General features: G+C 48.0%; 7 protein-coding genes across 7 annotated transcripts; 2 read left to right on the plus strand and 5 right to left on the minus strand.

Moving 5' to 3' along the window:
• Positions 1 to 21: 21 nt before the first annotated feature.
• Positions 22 to 1,758, minus strand: HO133_010051 (uncharacterized protein; the record flags this gene model as incomplete). Its single annotated transcript, XM_037300907.1, has 1 exon — positions 22 to 1,758. One exon carries the CDS (start codon positions 1,756 to 1,758, stop codon positions 22 to 24), a length of 1,737 nt encoding a protein of 578 aa, XP_037153724.1.
• A 470-nt stretch (positions 1,759 to 2,228) lies between these two features.
• HO133_010052 (uncharacterized protein) lies at positions 2,229 to 5,346 on the minus strand (the record flags this gene model as incomplete). The annotated part of the gene is made up of 8 exons (XM_037300908.1): positions 2,229 to 2,283; positions 2,348 to 3,253; positions 3,310 to 3,501; positions 3,554 to 3,982; positions 4,031 to 4,103; positions 4,159 to 4,880; positions 5,037 to 5,124; positions 5,181 to 5,346. 8 exons carry the CDS (start codon positions 5,344 to 5,346, stop codon positions 2,229 to 2,231), a joined length of 2,631 nt encoding a protein of 876 aa, XP_037153725.1.
• A 290-nt stretch (positions 5,347 to 5,636) lies between these two features.
• HO133_010053 (uncharacterized protein) lies at positions 5,637 to 7,517 on the minus strand (the record flags this gene model as incomplete). Its single annotated transcript, XM_037300909.1, has 6 exons — positions 5,637 to 5,687; positions 5,993 to 6,215; positions 6,271 to 6,313; positions 6,362 to 6,959; positions 7,009 to 7,199; positions 7,247 to 7,517. 6 exons carry the CDS (start codon positions 7,515 to 7,517, stop codon positions 5,637 to 5,639), a joined length of 1,377 nt encoding a protein of 458 aa, XP_037153726.1.
• A 431-nt stretch (positions 7,518 to 7,948) lies between these two features.
• On the plus strand, positions 7,949 to 8,536 carry HO133_010054 (uncharacterized protein; the record flags this gene model as incomplete). The annotated part of the gene is made up of 2 exons (XM_037300910.1): positions 7,949 to 8,008; positions 8,063 to 8,536. The coding sequence occupies 2 exons, from the start codon at positions 7,949 to 7,951 to the stop codon at positions 8,534 to 8,536; spliced, it is 534 nt and encodes a 177-aa protein (XP_037153727.1).
• Positions 8,537 to 8,666: 130 nt separating this feature from the next.
• Positions 8,667 to 9,799, minus strand: HO133_010055 (uncharacterized protein; the record flags this gene model as incomplete). Its single annotated transcript, XM_037300911.1, has 3 exons — positions 8,667 to 8,791; positions 8,838 to 9,480; positions 9,707 to 9,799. 3 exons carry the CDS (start codon positions 9,797 to 9,799, stop codon positions 8,667 to 8,669), a joined length of 861 nt encoding a protein of 286 aa, XP_037153728.1.
• Positions 9,800 to 12,370: 2,571 nt separating this feature from the next.
• Positions 12,371 to 15,408, plus strand: HO133_010056 (uncharacterized protein; the record flags this gene model as incomplete). The annotated part of the gene is made up of 6 exons (XM_037300912.1): positions 12,371 to 12,507; positions 12,629 to 12,647; positions 12,706 to 12,933; positions 12,988 to 13,574; positions 13,621 to 14,029; positions 14,077 to 15,408. The coding sequence occupies 6 exons, from the start codon at positions 12,371 to 12,373 to the stop codon at positions 15,406 to 15,408; spliced, it is 2,712 nt and encodes a 903-aa protein (XP_037153729.1).
• Positions 15,409 to 16,934: 1,526 nt separating this feature from the next.
• HO133_010057 (uncharacterized protein) lies at positions 16,935 to 19,780 on the minus strand (the record flags this gene model as incomplete). The annotated part of the gene is made up of 3 exons (XM_037300913.1): positions 16,935 to 17,054; positions 17,116 to 17,391; positions 17,459 to 19,780. 3 exons carry the CDS (start codon positions 19,778 to 19,780, stop codon positions 16,935 to 16,937), a joined length of 2,718 nt encoding a protein of 905 aa, XP_037153730.1.
• Between the last annotated feature and the right edge of the window lie 320 nt (positions 19,781 to 20,100).

Consider the following 20,100-nt stretch of genomic DNA (forward strand, 5'->3'; position numbering starts at 1 on the left):
GCAAGTCATCCCACACCAATATCAATCACTCTTACCGCTCCGCGGAGACTCCCCAAAACCCCTTCCCCTTGGCGGAAAGTGTTCTCGCAGCATGAGCTCTTGCTCCGCAGACCATGCCCCAACCCCTGACCCAGCGTTGGCATTCCTGATTGTACTTCGCCTATCCTCGTCCTCGGCGTGGTTGTCATCTCCAACCTCGAACGCATCTTCGCTTAATTCAATCAGATCACCTACACCAGATCTTCCCCCAGGAGTCGGCGGCTGAACGGAATTGGCTGCTTTGGACGCGAGCTTACGCATCCAGCCTTCAATGGCCCCGCCCACGTTCTCAATGCCACCATTACCGCGTGAAGAATCCGAGTTGACAGACTCAAAAGATTTACGAGGAGCCAGATTGGGCAAATGCGCAGCAAACAACTTGTTGAGTCCATCCTGCGCTGGGCCCGGGCTGCGCACGTCCCTACCCATCGTGCCAACCCCACCAGGACCTTGTAGTTGATAATTTAAGTAGGAGCCGGAGGATGATCTCGACTTGGAGTTCTGCCCTCGTGGTGGACCAGATTGATAACTTCCTCGAGGCAGATCAAGTGATGCCGGTGGCGTTTCCACGTCTGAGAATGTCATGGATTTCCGCCTGCTGCGGGGAAAGTATCCAAGTGTTTTATGTGACAAGCGAGCAATTTCGACGGCGTCCGGGAAGCCATCAATCATGACCCATGAGTCATGCTTCCAGGGGGCTTCTTCAGGGTTCGAGAGCGAGATCGAGATTGAGGGAGACGTGGGGATGCTGGATAGAGGTGTCTCCTTTTCCTTCGGGCTATCGTGTAGATCGCCCCAAGGGGATTGAAACGCCGTGGGCGTAGGCATTGTCTCTTCAGTGTAGCCGTCTCCTAGACGTTCCGAAGATTGACCAAGCTCTGGTAATTTTCGTCCCTTTACCCCACAGGCATCGACCGGTAGAACGACCGTCTTCCGGACCTGGATACTGTCGTTGGGCCACAGTCGGTTTGCCTTCCGGAAGACGTTTGGCTGGCAACTATATTTAATCATGACTCCCGCAAGCGTGTCTTCTGGCTTCACTTTGTGTAGATAGACCAAGGCATCCCTACCATCCTGCTCTCCCGGAGGCGCTGAAGTGTGATTCCTCTCATCCGAGTCCCTTCTCTTATAACGACCCGAGACATCTGGTGTAATATGGCCATTGGCCACCAACAACGTCTCACGTTTCCTTGCTTGCACAAGCACCCTTCGCTTCTCTCGAGTTCCTAGACCAACCTGTCTGTCTCCACCAGATGGCCCCCATTGAGCAGGTGGGGCACTGGTATTGCGGCCGTGGGTGGCTTCTATCGGACGTCGCCTACGCTGTGGCGAGCGGCCTGGACTTGACGCTCTAGAGCTATCACGGCCTATGAGATTGGACGCAAACCCTTGTAGAGAGGACCATGAGCTTTCCCAGAGACCTGTAGCGAAAGTCGATGGGTTCGACTGAGATCCTAGAATGCCGGGTGTTCCAAGGAAGCGGCTGGTACTGCGAGATCTCTGGGCGTCTCTGTCTGCTTGTGCTGGCTGGGAGGGATCTATTGGGGATTCCGCTCTCGAGGAGAAGGACGAGGTAGCGGGGCCGTCAAGCCATCTAGAAGTTGTTGCTGGAAGGGGAGGTGTCTCATTGTCTTCATGCGCTTGCCGACGGGTACGAGGACGTAGAGTGGTGGAGATGCTGACTGAAGCCGTAGCTGACGACGGTCTATTGATGTTCATCGCCGCGGGGGCCAGCTTTGGCGTTCAATCAGCATTGACATTTGGCTGTGGAGAACTTACTCCAGCCAAATGGTGATAGAAGGGTGCTTTGACATTGGAGTGGTTGTGTGGAGATCCTCTCTTTATACTTCAATCAAGATCCCTACGAATATATGTAGGGTGTTCAAAACTACAGTTCCTGAATGCCTCGAGAACAACTTACAATGGAGGATCAGCCCTATGTGCCTTGGAAAGCATACTTTCCCGCTAGCAAAATGTGAAACCGTACGTCCAAAAGATAAAACGCGAGTTCAGCCGAGGTCTACTTATACAGCAAAGCAGATTACAGAGTACCAGTTGAGTGGTTCATCCTCTTAGGATTTGGATACCTACCGTATGTATTGAGTCAGGCCGACAGAAAATACCGCTTTGCATTCATGCATCTAAAGATAGCCCTCATTGAGCCAAACGCTTTGATAAAAATCCTAGGATTACATGCCATTCAATCCGCTCAGGTCACCCCCATTCATGCCAAAGAACTGAAACCTGTGAATTTACTTGTTGTCAGTAAATACGCTTCCAACACTATTCCTTTGGAAGAATGACCCACCAGTCTTCCACATTCAAAGCCGTTGGAACAACTGGACCTTGGCCCCGGCTACTGTTGCTCCAGCTGTCCTCTGGGCTGTCGCCTGGGAATTGTCCTTGCCAGGCAGGAGCTTGCTGTTGTATCCCTGGCATTTGGGGCATACCTGCTACGTCTTGCATGTTTCGTGAAGAAGTTTGTTGCTGCTGGCTTTGCATGGATGGTTGCAGCATGCCAGACGACTGCATCTGTGACATTTGAAGCTGAGGATCGAGATTCTGCTGACTCGGGAATGGTGGCATTGCAATGTTGGTGCTTTCGGGGAAGAGCTGGTCCGGCTGGAAGTTCTCCCAAAGATTTTGAGAGATATGAGGCGACTCGCGAGTCACTAGATAAAGATCCGGGGGTGTTGCGGGAATGGAATAGGAAGGGTTGAAGGGGGTTGGCGGACGTGTATTACTGCGAGAACTCCCCATGAATGCATCGTTTGATTGACGAACATTGAGGGAACCCATTGGTGCGGAACTTGGCTGTCCCAAGTCCCTCGATGGTGTCACCGCTGGAGTCTGAGGTCGAGATCGCTCGTAAGATACTTGAGGAGCTGGGGGTCCATTGGCGAATCCCAACTCCATGTCGTCGTACTTACGCTTTTGCTGTTGGTCTTCCTTCTCGGAGGGTGGGCGATTCTCAATCCTTGGCTTCTTGTGTCTCTTGCCTGCTGCCTTTTGCAGCCTGTCTTCGAGCACTTTGTTGCCAAGTATGGATTCAAATAAGGTGTGGACCATTTTAGCTACCAGCCAAACTTTCGATACTTCCTTGAGAGCATTCATGCATATTTGCAGCCGTTCTTGCGTGGCTGCTACGACGGAGGGCACCGACGAGCGCATCTGATAGACGTGCATAATGAGGGCCGAGAACAAGCTGTACACACTGCAAGAGAGCGTGAGTCAAAGCTTTAAGCTGCCAGGCTTTGGGATTGGACTTACACGAAAGCCGGAGTAAATCTTAGTTCATCTGACTCTTGTAAATGTTCGATGATAGAGGTGATCATTCCTGCAGCCTGAAAAGCAATGTTTCTTGAGGGATAAGCAGCGTCAGTAGGATAGCCATTCATCTGTCCGTTGCTTTCTGATGTCGCAGGGGGCATATGCGCCCTGTGTAAGAGGCAAAGCGTCGTACTGGGAACTGTCAGAGTGACTTATCCAGTGATCATAACCGCTCACTGCTTACTAGTAATTTGCGTGGAGTAGTGCCGACCAAAAGTTGTGCCTTGGTTTCTCCCAGTACACTTCTTTTGGGCAATTCTGGAGCCAATCTGCAAGAGCCATGTCGCTGTGAGTAAGATCAATGGCGTTCTGCCGCCGAGCTTTGGACGCTACCGAGTACTGTTGAGATAATACCAAGCCCATGATTTCGGTCAAACGGACATATTGGAGGAAAAATTGGACATGAACTGGATTCGGTGGATACTTTGCCGGCTGGTCTACCTCATCCTCGATGAAGTCGTCTTCAGAAACCATCTCAACGTCAGAATCATCCGTATTGATATGGACTGGACGACCGAGGGCCACGGCTACTGATCTGTCGCGCGTGAATAACGTCCACCATATGCGTTTCCACAGTCTTTTGTCGGGTCTGCTGAGCTGAGACCCCTCAACGCTGCGGGACTGTAAGTATCAAATCAAAGTGCTACTCCGGAACACCCACCTTCGATGCATGCCTGACCCTTGGGCAACAACAGTGGCTACTCTGGTCCAGTAGAAAACGTTTTTTGTCACATCTTCATGACCACTATGTCAGCCAGTTTACCGCATTCGTCCCCAGCGTCATCGTACCTTCAGGACCTTCCCAGTACCATCCCATCAACACCAAGGCTTGTACTATTGTGATTCGATCGTCCTCATAATTGGCGTCGTATAATGCTTTTGCACGCTTGTAGAACGTCATTGCGGCGGGGGTGGTCGACCCATTTGCATCCGTTAATTGAGGATTGGTACACACTCTTGAACCAGCAAGCAACATAGCCTGTAACAAGAGAAGGGAAGGCGGGTTCTTGGTGTCTCGATAGCGGGTCATGAATCGACTCCGATTGATGACAGGCACAACTGGGGCGACCCATTTGAAAAATGATTCAACAAGCTCATCACAGAGAACGCGAGGAGGGAGCAAAAATGCTCCTCGCTGATGCAATATGTTTACTTCAAGTTCGTCCATGTCTGTCAACTGAGATCGCGATCCTTTGACCGTATCTGGCAAAGGGTAATGCACAACATCTGTTGTCCCGTGCCTGTCATGTACAAGCAGAGACAAATTCGAGGACTCTCCCAGATATGCGACCCTTCCAGCTTCTTTGATTGGAGCTCTTGCAAACTTAGGCTTCATGAAATGTGCGAAGTGTAGGTTCTGGGCCCCCTGTTGAACGACTTGAGCGTCGGACAGGGAGGTGACTGGCATGCCATCGTGTGCACTGTAGTCGGAGTCGCGTGGTTTGTCAAAATCGTAGCCAGCAAGATTATCTGGCTTTGGGGATTGCGCCTGAACAGACTCTGCAGGATCACTAGAAAAGGAGCCACGGTCAGCACGCCATTGTCCTCTTCGATGTTAGTGAACCGAGCTGTTCACCAGCGCCCAGCACGAGGGCATGAAACCCGTACCAGCTCTGGCTCCACTTGGGTTCAACCCCTTCTTGGACGTCGCAGTTGAGGGAATCTACCTGTCTGAATCTCTCGATTTGCCAATAGTCTTTTTTCGTTTGGGCGCTGGGATCTTGCACTCGATGGAGAAGGCAACGCAGTTCGTGCCTGTTGGCTAGTCAGTATCCATGGCATGGGAGGCTGGATTTTCGAAGACAGCTTACAAGGAACTCCCAATGAAGCTGCGTCACACCTGACTTTCCGCGCATGGCATGTTTCACAGGCTCGGGATGCTCGCTGCCTCCTGAAGCTGGGATGTGTAGGGATCTGATCGTTCGGTGCCGGCGCACCATTGGGAGCGCCAGGCGCACTCATTCTTTCACTATCCATATCGTTGAACAGCCCTGCATCGCTCCCTCCTCAATTTTGTACTTCCCGATTGCTGTCCTCCTGGCTCAGTCGTGGACGAGTTCGGCAAGCTTGGTGGTGGGTAGGACAACCGTCACTACTAACCTGTCGCTTATGGGATCCTTGTACTCTACCTGATAAGGCCTGGGCTTTGTGAGACAGAAGCTGTAAGAGTCAAAGAGAAACTTCGCCAGCAGAGATTTAACAGGTTATTTATGTGTTGCAGCCGAATTTGCTGGGTACCACTTACCCCATACTCCAATCACTATCCACTAAAGCCCATTCATTGCGGGGGCGATGAACCGTTCTCGCCATTCTAGTTTCTATAGTTTTCCAGCATTGACCACACAGCAAGCAGGAGACATTACAGCAATCATGCATGCTGCGACACGCCAATCACTAGAAGCAGTCTGAATATGAACCTATTTGATATCTGAAGTGCAGGTAACCAGCCACTACGTCCTCCGATGCATGTCTTCATTTGTATTAATTTCGATTGGCTCCTCTACTCCACCTTGGATCATTGGTCATGTGCAGCAGCGCCATATGACTTCCCTCGTCTTTCCATCAAGCTGTACTGCCTGACGACTTTGGCCAAAATCTCACAATTTCGCCTAGAATCAAAGACCTGTGCATGGTCCAAATCGTCAAACCACAAAATATCCAATCCTTTCCCTTTCCACTCCCGATGCTTCCACTCCTCTTTCTTCGGTTTGCCATTGCCATCTTGTGCTAGGTAGCGTCCCACAGCCTCGGTATCGACAATGAGATCCCGCGATGCAAGAGACACGGTCACCTGTCGTCCATCCATGTCATGCTTCCATAAGATATTCTCAGCCCAGAAAAATCGCCTAGATATTATCATTAGAACTTTAATACATGTAACTTATCAACAGGTTCACCTACCTGCCTAAGGTATGAGCAACCCCCATGTCCATGCTGGCGAAATCTTAAAGGCGGTCAGCTAAATGGTGGCAATCTGCGGATTTCAGCTCACAATATAGCTGGTGTTCGTTTGCTCGTATCGGTTTCCGGGCCGTGAAGTTGTAAGCCACGTCCGGGAGGTGCAAAAGGATTGAGACTGGATCGATGAGTAAAACTGGCCCGAACAACTGGGAGGTTTCGGAGTAGTGCAGAAGGTGAGAGGAGATGACACTACCATAGGAGTGGGATGCGAGTATGCATTCGTGCCAACCATGGTGCCGAAGAATCTGCTGAATCTCAAAACACATCTGGTCCTTTTCTAGGGCTGCACCAGTGATGCGGAAGGATACACTCATAATCTCAATCGCAATGATCCCAATATCGCCATCTTCGTCGCGCCCATTAGACGATTTGTTGATTTGACTTAGAAAGTTGACATAAGGATAAAGGCCTATACCGATTCCGTGTATGAACAAAATGGGTAGTCTCGCCTTCGATGTGTGGGGTCGATGCCAGTATGTAAGTGTTTTTGCGGGGGTTTTCTGTTTGCTAAGCAACCCGAATGGACGCAACGGGAACACGTCGAAGGATTGACTGAAAGGAAGACTATGAAAGTGAAAAGAGTTCCAGATAAGGGAAGAAAAGGTGATTGTATCGACAAAGAAGACACACTGAAATCAATCATCAGTACCATCCGTGCGATGTGCCGCTGTGACTTACAAAGTACCAGAGCAGGGACCTGTGTAGGCTCTGAAATCGATCGACGGTCACCCGCAACGAGACTGCGTTTCCCCGCCCTGGCTCCAGTCTTCTTCCCAGACATAGCTCCGTCTCGTCCGCGTATTCCTCCAGCTCGTCGTCATCTTCCGGACCATGATCCTTCTTGTTGAGAAAAGCCCAGCAGAAGAGTTCTGTATCTATGAGTACTGTAAAGACGGCCGGAGGATTTGAGATTCACCTTTCACGTTTTCACGTTTTATCTCTGATGCCGGGGCTCCCCTCATCCAGCCCGAGAGATATTTTTCAGGGTCTTCCACGGTGTCCAGGCAGAGTTTGAAAAGCTCTCGCCGCTGCTCCCGGGGCAATAGCTCTGGATGAGTGGCTGCTCTTTGAAGCACGATAGTTCTGGGTACATAGATCAAGGCGAAGAAGGCTGTTTCCGCAATAGCCCATATCTCAAGCACTAGTGGAACGCGATACGTCGAAGGGCGTAAAAGCAGAACGGCCATGCAGTAGACAGCGCTTAACGGAGCAATGTAGTGAAGGAAAAAGATACAAGCCCGAATGAAGGCATAGCTTGCAGGCGAATTGTTGATCATCGCGTTTACTTGGTCATTCTTGGTGAAGTGACTACAGAGTACATATCTTTGTCAACGACAGGTCAGCGGCCAATATACCCTTGGATAATTTTCATTTGCTTTTCGGGGTGTTGAGCCAGATTTTGAGCAATGGGAAAGGGTTTGTACCTTACTCAGAGACCCTGCATATGTAAGGCTGGGTTTGGTTCCCACTAAGGATCCCCAACGAAGCGAGGCTTGATTGATTTCTCTCCTCTCACGCCCTCGACATCATAGGTAGAGGTCTGTGCAGGACCCTTGTTATCTTATGCGATTGGGGTATACGCTATCACAATCTTTGCGTACCTGGGAGAAGGCGCAAAATGTCTGCGACAGCCACTAAGCCAGCAATCTACTTCGGCAATTTTGTGGTCACAACACAGGTTCATCACAAAGAGCTCCAATCCCTCCAAAGCTCTCTCTGACCTGGCTCCAAGGTCTTTCATCTTACACCGCATTCATTCGCTTTGGTTAACTTGAAGCCTCTGCTCCCTGGCCATGTTCTCGTGTCTCCTAGGCGGGTCACTCCTAGGCTTTCTGACCTCACTCATACCGAGGTGACGGATCTATTCCTTACCGTCCAACGAGTTGGCCGCATGATCCAACGGGTCTACAATGGAACAAGCCTAAACATAGCCATGCAAGATGGCGCCGATGCCGGCCAGAGCGTACCACATGTCCATACACACATCATACCTCGAGTAAAGGCGGACTTAGACGATAGGGGAGGTTCTGATGCGATACACAATATGCTGGAAGGTGACGAAGGTAACGTGGGAAAGCATCTGCGGGAATGGTCTGAGGATAGGCCACGATTCCCTAAAGTCGACGATGATGCCAGGAAGCCAAGGAGTAAGGAGGACATGGCTAAGGAAGCTCAGAGACTTGCGCAAGAGATGGAAAAAGAATGAGGTGACGAGGGTTTTAAGCTGTGATGAAAGATACGTACAGGTGTGGCTCCAGCGTATTGGAAGACCCGCAGGTACGTTCGGAACAGTTCGTTCCCAAGATCGGAGGACATAATCTCGCAAAGCGTTTATTTCACAATCTCACAACTTCTCTCACTCTTCTGTCCCTCCCTATGACAAGCCTCAATTGTCTGCCTTTCCCTTCATCGAAGGCGCCTGCTCTCAACCTTGTCGTAAAGAGCTCGTATGCCGGGTAATCTGTTATGGTCAGTAGCAGCTGGGATTGGCGCAGGATTTAGCATACAGCCGTTCACAAAGTCGACCACTTGCTCGTCTGTCATTCCCGAACCTTTCTTCTCGCGAAGCTTTCTCTCGCTTTGAGACCTCCAATCATAGACGAAAATTGGATCTTCAGCATCAAGATGGATCAATGCATCCAGCTGGTCGGTCAGCTGATCATACCTCCGCAAAGCCTCATTCACAAAGTCTACATCCTCTAATCTGTTCCATCCAAGGCGTCCAACGTAATGTCCTTTCTCTCGTTCTCTTACAGCACCTTCCCAGTCTTGTACCAAGTTGTCTCTTGGCAAAGCTCGGAAGCCTACGCACCAGCCTTCGAAGAGTACCACTTCCGTCTTATGTGTTTTATCTCGATTTACTTCTGGCCACTCCTCTTTGGGAACTCTATCCCCTTGTCCACTATATGCACTCTTGTCATAGCTGGGAATTTTGGTGACTTTACCCTGTTGAAGGTCCGAAAACAAATAAAGAGCCAGAGGAAGATCATGAGTAGATGGTTGCCCGCGATGTTGGATCAGCGGGTTGGAAGGATGAGAAGCAGCAAGCTCAGATTGCTGCTCGTGCGTCAAGTAAAGATCATCGATGGAAAGGACTATTGTCGAATAAGAATGTGGGGGTTGGCGGAGCTTTTCGGCAAGTGTCGAAACCTACAGGAGAACAGGAAAATTAGACATGCAGTGGAAATGGAAATCAGGAACGTGAGATATAACATTGACAACTCAATCAGAGCCAAAGATGCACACAGAGAGCCTAAGGAGCTAAAAGCGTGGTTCCATCAAAAGCCTCGATGAATGGATGAATGAGAGCGATTGATTTTTGGATTCGAAGCATCATCAATATTTACATTGTATGTTGATGGCCAGCTACACTTACCAAAGTAGTCTTCCCTGAACCCTGAGGGCCGTTAACGCCAATGAATATGGGCGATCGAGGAATGTCATCGGTCACAGACGACTTTTCGCTCATGTGATTAAGGATAAAGGGAACACAGTGATCTGACTTGTCATCTACAACCCCGGACATGTTGATGCATTGACTGGTGATAATCTTCCGAGGAGCTTCCGAGTCAGGCAAGGTGCCAAAAAGAAGAGTGGAAGTGGAAGAGATATCTTACATTTCCTTCAGATATAGAACAAACAGTACCAGTATCAGCGAGAGAAGTTGTAAGTCAGATAATGCTCTTGTCGACGACATATGTGTCCGGATAGTTGCCCAAAATTCATGTGAAAATACATACTCGTGCAATCCAGGAATGAGTTCCCACGCTAAAATAGCGCCGGGAAGTCAGCCAATCAAGTTACTCAGTTCTCCGCAAAATCGCACTAAAACATACCTTATTTTATGGAGAGAGAGGCTGCCACTAAGGTATGCTCTCTCATTAAATATTAAGATATCGAGAATATAATAATAATAATAGCTATATTCGTATATAAGTAATTCTATAAGTATTTAGACTACTTAATTAATTAATTAGGGATTCTAAATAACTTTCTAATTAATTATCATCGTTCTAAATTAGATAATAATATTATATTCGCTCTTCGGCAGATCGATACCTCTTAGATATCTCTTATCGAAGTTACTATGCTTAATAATAATGAAATAATCTTTTTAGACTAAGTAAATCGTAACTAAGAGAAGGATATGCTAAAATATTATCTAGAGTATAGTAAGACTATAATAGGATATATCTTGAGTATAAAGGATTTTAAGTGAAAGAATACTAATAAGAGATGCTTTAGAGGAGATATATCTATTCTCTAAACTTATTACTATCTTTTAACTTATAATAAAGCTTTAATTTACCTCGTTAACGGGCTATAACTTATTTATTCCGCTATTAATTTATAATAAAATTCCACTTAGCTTCTAGCTCTTTTCTAACCTTATCTTTAACTACCTTACTTATTCTCTTAATTAAATATTAATATAACTATAAATCGTTCTTTAACGGGTCTTATAACGATTTAATTTAATATAGATTCGATAAGTTAGAGGTTTAATTAATCTTCTTAATATTACGTCTTTTTTATTTTTCTTAATAGAGTTTAGCTACTTTAATATGAGTGGGAGTATTATTCTTAATTATTTATATATTCTTATCGAGGTTTCTAGCTATAATTTTCTCTACGTATTTATATAGACGAGTTAATAGAATATAATCTTTATACTACTCGTCGTTAATTTCGTAGTCTTTAAATACTAAAGAAGATATATGCTTAAAGATCTATTCTACAATACGTGATTTTTTTATATTTTTATTATTTTTCTCTTCGCTATTCTTTTTAAGAAAACGATTATAAAGAGTAATCTGTTAATTCTTATTCTAAAATTTATTAATAATATCTTAATAAAAGATAGCGTTAGAATTTATCTCTATAAGAGTATACTTAAGAGTTTCGAGAATTTCTACGAGATATCTTTTTTTCTTTATTACTTTCTTCTATTCGTAATTCTTTAATATAATTTCAATCTCTAATTTACGTCTTTCGATCGTTATTCGTACTAATTAATAATATTGTAAATTAATATTAAACTTAGTAGAGTATAAGGCTTAATGTATTTACGTAAATTATATTAAAGTATCGACTACTACTATAGTCTCGGCTGATTTTCCCTCTTCTACTAAAATACGTCGTTATTTATAATTATCACTCTAAATTTTATAATAATATTTATTACTAATAATAAAAATAGATTTCTTATCTAACTCTTTAAGAATTTAAATATAAAGATTATCTTATCTATATTCTTCGAAATAATTAAGACGCGGCTTTTTTAGCTTAATTTTTCGCTTAATTCTTTTTACAATATAATCGTCGTCCGTCTAATATATATGTTTAAGAGCGATTCTTGAAAGAAGCGATTGAGAGACTAATAATTGTGATTTATCTTCGTCTTGTTTCCGCTTTTTATAAGCCCCTAGAATATCGATGTTTTCTTGCTGAACAGCCTCTTTACGAGATAATCTAAGGTGCTTTAAAATGGCCTAACGCACTATTTTTAAGAGATCTGATTGGTTTTTTATTCGAGTCGGTTCTCTAAGGCGATTGAGACTCTTTAGGTATACTAGAATATCGTGAAAATCCTTATTTTCGACTTTATTAATTGCTCTCAGCATTAAGGCAAAAGTAGATCTCTTATTTACCCCCGTTCTTCGCTTAATAATATTAAAACTTTCGTAATATAGTAGTTTATAGGTAGTTATAACTACTCTAAGCTCTAGACTAATTTTAATATCGTGTGAAGCTATTGAATATATAATATAGCTAGATTTAGTGGAGTAAATAATAGAATAAATATAGATATTTGCGGGGAGACCCTGCCAAGACGCTAAATTTTAGCGTGGGAACTTATTCCTGGATTGCACGAGTAAGAGTACCTACCTTAAGAAGCTTTTTTTAGTCTTCCGAAAGGTGGGGCCTTAACTCCGTGCCGAGGCATACGAGTAGCAGGTACGGGGCTCTTTGTGTTCTGTCCGCCCTCGTTTCCTTCCTCCATAAAACATAAAACACTGCCTCAATACAGGTAATCACCATGTCAGAACTGAGGTTTGATGGGCAGACAGTCGTCGTGAGTGGCGCCGGAGGCGGATTGGGGAAAGCATACGCTGTATTCTTTGGGGCACGAGGCGCCAATGTTGTCGTCAATGATCTTGGAGGGTCGTTCAAGGGGTGCGTAAAATCCAGAGACTCACCATTCGTGTCGTGATCAGAATGCTTTTATTGTCCCTCAAAACTACCTCATGAATGTCCTTCCCCAGAAGAAGCAATGCTGACTCAGAAGCCTGAACAGGGAGGGACAGTCTTCCAAGGTATATACTCCTTCCTGATGCCTGCGAACCGAGTAGCCGATTTGACTCAAACCCACAGGCAGCAGATATGGTCGTCAACGAGATCCGAGCAGCTGGCGGTAAAGCTGTAGCTAATTATGACAGCGTCGAGAACGGCGAGAAGATCATTGAGACAGCGATCAAAGAGTTTGGCAGGATAGACATTCTCTTGAACAATGCCGGCATTCTACGAGATGTCAGCTTTAAGAATATGTCTGATGACGACTGGGATCTCATCATCAAGGTTCATGTAAAGGGCGCGTACAAAGTAGGTTTCGTCTTCAAATCGTTTCTGATTGACAGCTAAAGCTACTTGTCCCAGTGTGCCAGAGCTGCGTGGCCACATTTCCGGAAGCAGAAGTATGGCCGGGTTATCAACACAGCGTCTGCTGCAGGCCTGTTCGGAAGCTTCGGTCAATGCAACTACTCCGCCGCCAAACTCTCTCAAGTCGGTTTCACCGAGACGCTCGCAAAGGAGGGTTATAAGTACAACATAATATGCAATGTCATAGCACCCATAGCCGCCAGCAGGATGACACAGACTGTGATGCCACCAGATATCTTGGAAAACCTCAAGCCAGATTGGGTCATACCACTCGTTGCTGTGCTTGTGCATCCTTCGAACAAGCACGAGACAGGATCGATCTTCGAGGTGGGAGGAGGACATATTGCAAAATTGCGATGGGAGCGAGCAAAAGGTGCTCTGCTGAAGACTGGCCCAAGCCTTACCCCAGGAGCAATCCTGAGACAGTGGAAGAACGTCAATGATTTCTCGGAGCCAAGCTATCCAAGCGGCGTTGCAGATTTCATGAGTCTGCTCGAAGAAGCGCAAAAGCTTGGAGAAAATGAGCCAGGCGAGCATATCGACTACACAGGAAAGGTCGCGGTCGTGACAGGTGGGGGAGCTGGGTGAGTTGCCCTATTGATTGCTACGTGGTGGTGCTGATGGTCGTAGACTTGGTCGCTCGTACTGCCTCCTTTTCGCGAAATTAGGCGCCTCCGTGGTGGTCAACGACCTTGTCAATCCTGGTGACGTGGTTCAAGAGATTCAAAAGAACGGCGGAAAAGCCGTGGGTAATAAAGCCTCTGCTGAGGACGGAGACGCTGTTGTAAACGCTGCAATGGATGCATACGGACGAATCGACATCCTCGTCAACAATGCCGGGATTTTGAGAGACAAAGCTTTTGCTAACATGGAAGACAAGATGTGGGATCAAGTTATTGCTGTCCACCTTCGAGGGACCTACAAAACCACCAAGGCTGCATGGCCATATTTCTTGAAGCAGAAATATGGACGAATAGTCAATACCACGAGCACAAGTGGCATCTATGGGAATTTCGGTCAAGCTAATTATGCTGCAGCAGTACGTTTCCCATATGAAGATCTCGAACAGATACTAAATTTGCCTAGAAACTTGGTATACTTGGTCTCTCACGTGCGCTTGCACGTGAGGGTGCAAAGTACAATATCAATGTCAATACAATTGCGCCGAACGCCGGTACGAACATGACAAGAAGTATAATGCCTGAAGAGATGGTCCAAGCATTTAAACCTGAACAGGTAGCACCACTTGTTGTCGCGTTGTGTTCCGATCAGGTCCCGAAGCCTCCAACAGGAGGCCTATTCGAAGTAGGCAGCGGCTGGCATGCGCGGACGAGATGGCAAAGAAGCGGCGGGCACGGCTTTCCAGTCGATGTAAAGCTTACTCCTGAGGCCGTAGTGAAGGCGTGGTCGGATATTGTCAACTTCGACGACGGAAGGGCAGATCATCCGGAGGATGGCCAAGACGGATTGAAGAGCATAATCAACAACATGCAAAACAGGAGTAGCGATGTCAACAAAGCAAGAGAGGTGAACACTGACACTCTGGACAAGATCGAGAAAGCGAAAAAATTGCACTCCGAGGGAACCAAATATAAGTATGATGACAAGGATATCATCTTGTATAACCTTGGGATTGGCGCCAAGAGGACCGAACTTCCCTTCGTGTATGAGAACTCGGATTTCTTTCAGGCACTTCCTACTTTCGGTGTGGTTCCCTACTTCGGTGCTGAGATGCCTTGGAGTATGAATGAGGTTCTCCCCAACTTCTCACCCATGATGCTTCTCCACGGCGAACAATACCTTGAGATTCGCAAATTCCCCATACCAACCGCTGCGACACTGGTCAGCTATCCCAAACTTGTCGAAGTAATTGACAAGGGCAAGTCCGCCATCATGGTATCCGGGACAACCACGAAGGACGTCGCTACTGGAGAAGATATTTTCTACAACGAATCATCCGCCGTCATCCGAGGCAGCGGAAGCTTTGGAGGTCCCAGCAAAGGAGCAGACCGAGGTGCGTCGACTGCAGTGTATCAGCCTCCAAAAAGGCAACCTGATGCTGTTGTTGAGGAGGCGACGACCGAAGAGCAAGCTGCTCTCTACCGTTTAAACGGTGATAGGAATCCTCTGCACATCGACCCAGAATTCTCGAAGATGGGCGGCTTCAAGACTCCCATCTTGCACGGCCTGTGCTTCTTCGGTATCAGCGGCAAGCACGTTTATCAGTCATACGGTCCATTCAAGAACATCAAAGTCAGGTTTGCAGGGACGGTGCTCCCAGGTCAGAAGCTAAGGACCGAGATGTGGAAGGAGGGCGGGAAGGTAATATTTCAGACCAAGGTAGTGGAGACGGGTAAGTTGTGCATTGCTGGAGCTGGGGCGGAACTGTTGGGAACTGGGAAAACAACGAAGCTGTGATACAAACGTTGGAGCGTCCAAGGGCGTTTCTCAGTCAAAGATAGCAGCTATATGTAGCTAGTCTGAAGAATTTCCTTGAGAGGCCTTGTAATCAGACGTGATACGGTACCCGAACTCCAGGACCGACACCACGATCTGGTAGGAAGGCTAAAACGCAACGCGCTAAGTGCAGCTCACAGCTCGTACATTAGCTCCGAGTCCCCATACCACAACCGACGACCGCATCTACCACCTCCTCACTCGCAACTCACGAACTCCGATAGTTACTATGGCAAACGGGTCAGTCCTTTGTCCATTCCTAATATCAAGCGCATCCCTTTGCTAACCCGACTTCCTCTGGTAGCGCTAGCATCATCATCGGCCTCGTTTTTGTTGTCGTGGCGTCGCTACTCGCCTATTTCTTCTCACCCAAAGGCGAAAACCAGACGTGAGTCTCTTGGAGTCTCCTGGACTGATGGACCGAGGCCGGCATGACTGACGATTGGGATCCTGCAACAGTGTCTGGCGCAGTTCTCTTATCCTAAGCTTCGCAAGCTGCTACATAATGTGGGGTACGTCGACCTTTCCTCAACCTGGCTTTCGGCCTGATTCAGAGCTGAATTTGGTCTCGTAGCAATAACATTCCTTGCACAATGGCATCCACTCATCAACCCTGAAAACGCGGAGCTGAGACCGGAGCACGCTCCTTGAGGGCTGCGGGGAATCTTTTTACATTTGCTGGCATGGTTGTCAAGGCACGACGTGTCTGGGAATTCTTGTTGTTTATACGGCTACGGTGACGGAATGACAGTAACATCGACGTTGGCGGGTACTACATTGCTTGTTCGAAGGGGCGCGCTGACGCTTCCTGGAGCGGTAGCCACCCCGGAGGCGATTACTACAGGAGCCGTCAAAAGGGCACTTTTGTCATATACCGACTTCCCCAAAGCAGTTTCCATGCTCATGTACCCGCCGCTGCAAAGGATATCGTTCTTGTACGGTCCCTCGGAATATACTTCCAGCTGACATTGAGAAGCAAGGACTTGGCGAGACCAAGTCGATAGGTGCGCCAGCCTTTCATTGGGCATTTTCAATTGCCGTCTGTTCTATGGCTGCTTTCGGAAAGAATCCGGCGCAATCATCTTGTCAGTTCTTTAAGCTTTTATTGATGGCTGCTACAGTGATCGAGAATCCAAGAAGATGTATTGAACTTCTTGAAAAAGGAGCAGTCCTGTCCAAGTATTGAAAGCGTTGGCTTGAAAGCTGTTGGTCGTAGTTTTATTGGCTAACTATACAGAGACACATACACACACAAAAGCCACCGTAGCGGCGTGCCGCCAAACATGCCAATTATCACGCCTTGTGCATGCAGTCCTGGTCACATTAGGAAAGTACATAATCATTGAAAATGATTTTAGACCCTCAAGCATCACGAGTTCATTACATGACCGGGAAAACTATACAAAGGTAGTGTAAGTGACGACACCATCCTCGAATAGCTATAATGCTGGGCACGTCGAATGGGGAGCTGGAAAATCCCCAAATGCTCATGATGCCGAAGAGAGCCTCGGCGAGGATGAAGTTGGGCGTCCTTGCTGAGGCGCCTTTTGCTCATCAACCCCTTGTCCTCTGCAAAGAGGGCAAGAATTACGCCCAGTAGTGAGCCACTACAACCAAGACATATCAGCGTCGACATAACAGAGTTTTAGGAGTAGTACAACGACATACCACATCGATACATTCACGATGAAACAGGTGAGAGCATTTCTTCAGCTGCCGCACTTGCTCTTCGGCTTGGTACTCTTCGAGGCAGACCAAGCAGCGCTCACTGGAGCCTATTCGAATCTGGCTCATACCCCGGGTAGCTTCTGCAACAAGTGTATCTGCAGACCGCTTGATACAAAATAATCCTGATGCTGAGGCAACATCCTCACGACTGGCGACGGGAGGCTTGGCGGGACCCAAAAGGGAGGATAACAGTAACATGTCTTCGTATGTGGGATTCTAGAGATGTCAGACAGTAGCATTGACTGATCAAACTCTTCGGAGTATTAGGGAAAATGTAGCATACATCTGTGAAAAGGCTTGGAGTGGTCAATGCAGGATGATCTTCGGAAAGGTTTGTGCCAACGACGTATATCAACCAGCTTCGACTTCCTGGGGCTGGAGTATCGCCAGTGTCGACCTCGTCCGGTTCTACCATTCCGTTTCGTCTAGCGGCACCAGCTCCAAGATCCCGGTGACGCGCAAATTCCGAATCGCTCCTTCGCCGGTGCTGCACACGAGTCGCTTGGTCTTCGGGGTCAGATGACCCCGCTTCTCGCAAATGCTGTACTGCTAGGTCTCGGCTGGGCATCGGTGGCTGCTGTATTGCTGATGCGGATGACGGTCGACGACTGGGCGTCGTAGCTGCAGAAGAGTACGCAGACAGGCCAGGATCTGCGGGAGTAGACGGTGGAGGATGGGGCCCAGGAGGGGATTCAGAGGGTGTAGGAGGGTTAGCTGAGCTGGGATTCAGATATATATCTGTAGAACCCTGTCTACTTGGGCTCAAGGTACGCTGGTGTCGTTGGCTATCATAATTAGCTGGAAATGTGTTAAGTCCTCCAATAGAAGCACGTCGACGATGTGGGAACCTCGATCTGCCATTAGCATGCCTAAGTAAGCCGCCAGCTCCATGCCTATGGGCGTTGGTTGGAGCCAGGGGTGAGAAATTGAGGAGGGAGTCCAAATTAGATTCTCCAGTGGCTGTATCTTCGAGACCGATGTTTTCCGACGGGACTGAGCGGACTCCAACTACGACCAGCGTTACGGTCCTTCCTTCGCGATCGACAGAAGCGTTTTCATTCGCTGCTGAATGACTGTTGGCTCTTGTTCGCCCACCCGTCCTCTCAGCATTTGACGTAGCATTTGCGGCTATCGTAGTCGAAGTTTGACTAACGAATCGAAAGACCCGTAAAAAATTCAGAGGAGGTAATGTACCTAGAGGGCGTGTGGAATCTTGGCTGCCGTCATGAGTACGTGTTTCTCCAGTCAGACTCGTCGCATTTTGAAGTGTCCGAAAGAGATTGTTGAGACTCCCGTCCAAATCATCAGGGCCAATTGCCTGGATGTCTGGGACAGGCTGTTCAGACGTTCCGGAAAGCTGGGCGGCAATCGCAGTGGCAGCTAAGTGTAGAATCCGAGGCAAAGGGCCATCGTTGTCACGCCTGATCAGCCGACTTGATCGGCCTCGGAGCATACTGGGCATCCTGCGACCTTCGCGTCTTCCGCCAGGCCCACGTTCCGTCCAACGTTCCGTCCAACTAGCCGGCTCAACCCTAGAGACAGTACGCTCAGGAGACTCGGACAGGGTAGCGACACCTGAAACTCTTTGTTCCCTGTTACTAGAAGGTGATGTTTCAGGTCTGGGGTTATTCATGCCAATGCTTGGATCGGCGACATCAAGTGGTGGAAGCGGGGAATTAGGATCATGGGTCGGTGTTAGTCTCAAGGGACGTTGAGGCGGTAGTTGACGACCATGATCCGGACTTGGCGCGTTTGTTGTAGGAAGGAAAGCTTCAAATGGAGTCGAGATAGATCGACGGACTCTCGATAGGCGAGCGCTACGAGAGATTGAGAAGAATCTTGATGGAGGGCTACCAGGCGCCGTAGAAAGTGTCCTTGATGGAAGTACTTCGCGAAGCGGAGACTGCGTAAAGCCAGAAGGGGGCAGTGACCCATCGGGGCTGAGAGGAAAGGGACGAGAAATTGGTGCAAGCTCTCTCGGCCGCCTTGGCCTTGAACCAGTGGAAGGTCTCGGAGTCAAGGAGCCAAATAATGACAGGCGATGAGTGGGGTGATCTCTTGCGTCGTTCGTAGTATTTGAGGGATCAGTATTCGACAATCTCCGTCTCAGGAAACGACCCTCTCCCTGGCCGTCACCTGGAATTTCGCTTGCAGCATAGCGTGGCATAATCATTGAGCTTAACCTGGCCATTCGGCTCGTTCGTCTTGGCATTGGAGACGCGGTAATGTGCGTGATTGGAGTACTCTGCATACCCAGGTCCCCCATGTCAGCCAGGGGCCGCTGCTCGTGCTGCTCATAGAATATCTCATCTCGGGTTAAGATGTCTCTGCTGTTCCCTGCTCCTCCTCTTAAGGCCGGTATTGATTGGGCGGATATCTGCCGGCTGAACGTTGCGATGGGCCGCGAGGACTGAGAGTCTTGTACCTGAGAGGGCGTTGTGGATGTTCCTTGGATCGGCTGATCGGTGGTACGCGGACCAGAAGACCATAGTCTCGGAGATGGCCCATCTCTGGTTTCTCTATCCTGGACGATTTGAGAGAAGCGTCGAGAATTGCGGTGGAGGAAGTCTTCCCGATCACGTTGAGTCGAAGCACTTTGACCCATGGCGGGCGGTATCAGCTTTCGAGTCGGGAAAGACAATAGTGCATGAGGCTTCAGGAGTTGGGTTACTTCATAGCAAACGCCACGAGAAGGAGCCAGCGGAGTAGTTGTAAGACAGAAGGGTCGGAAAGGCTTCAGGATTGGATTCAAACGGTTCTTGCGTTGCGTGGTGACAAGTATGAGCCATATGTCTATGACTGTAGAGTGACTATAGAGTGTTTGCGAACACAGGGTGTAGAAGCGAAATAGAAGTGAATGCTGGATGAGGATGGCTCGAGCCACGAGATAGAAAGAAAGTTTGGAAGTCAGCGGGCGGTGTAATG

Source organism: Letharia lupina, assembly GCF_014066315.1.
Source record: "Letharia lupina isolate WasteWater1 chromosome Unknown contig_8, whole genome shotgun sequence".
NCBI lineage: Eukaryota > Fungi > Ascomycota > Lecanoromycetes > Lecanorales > Parmeliaceae > Letharia > Letharia lupina.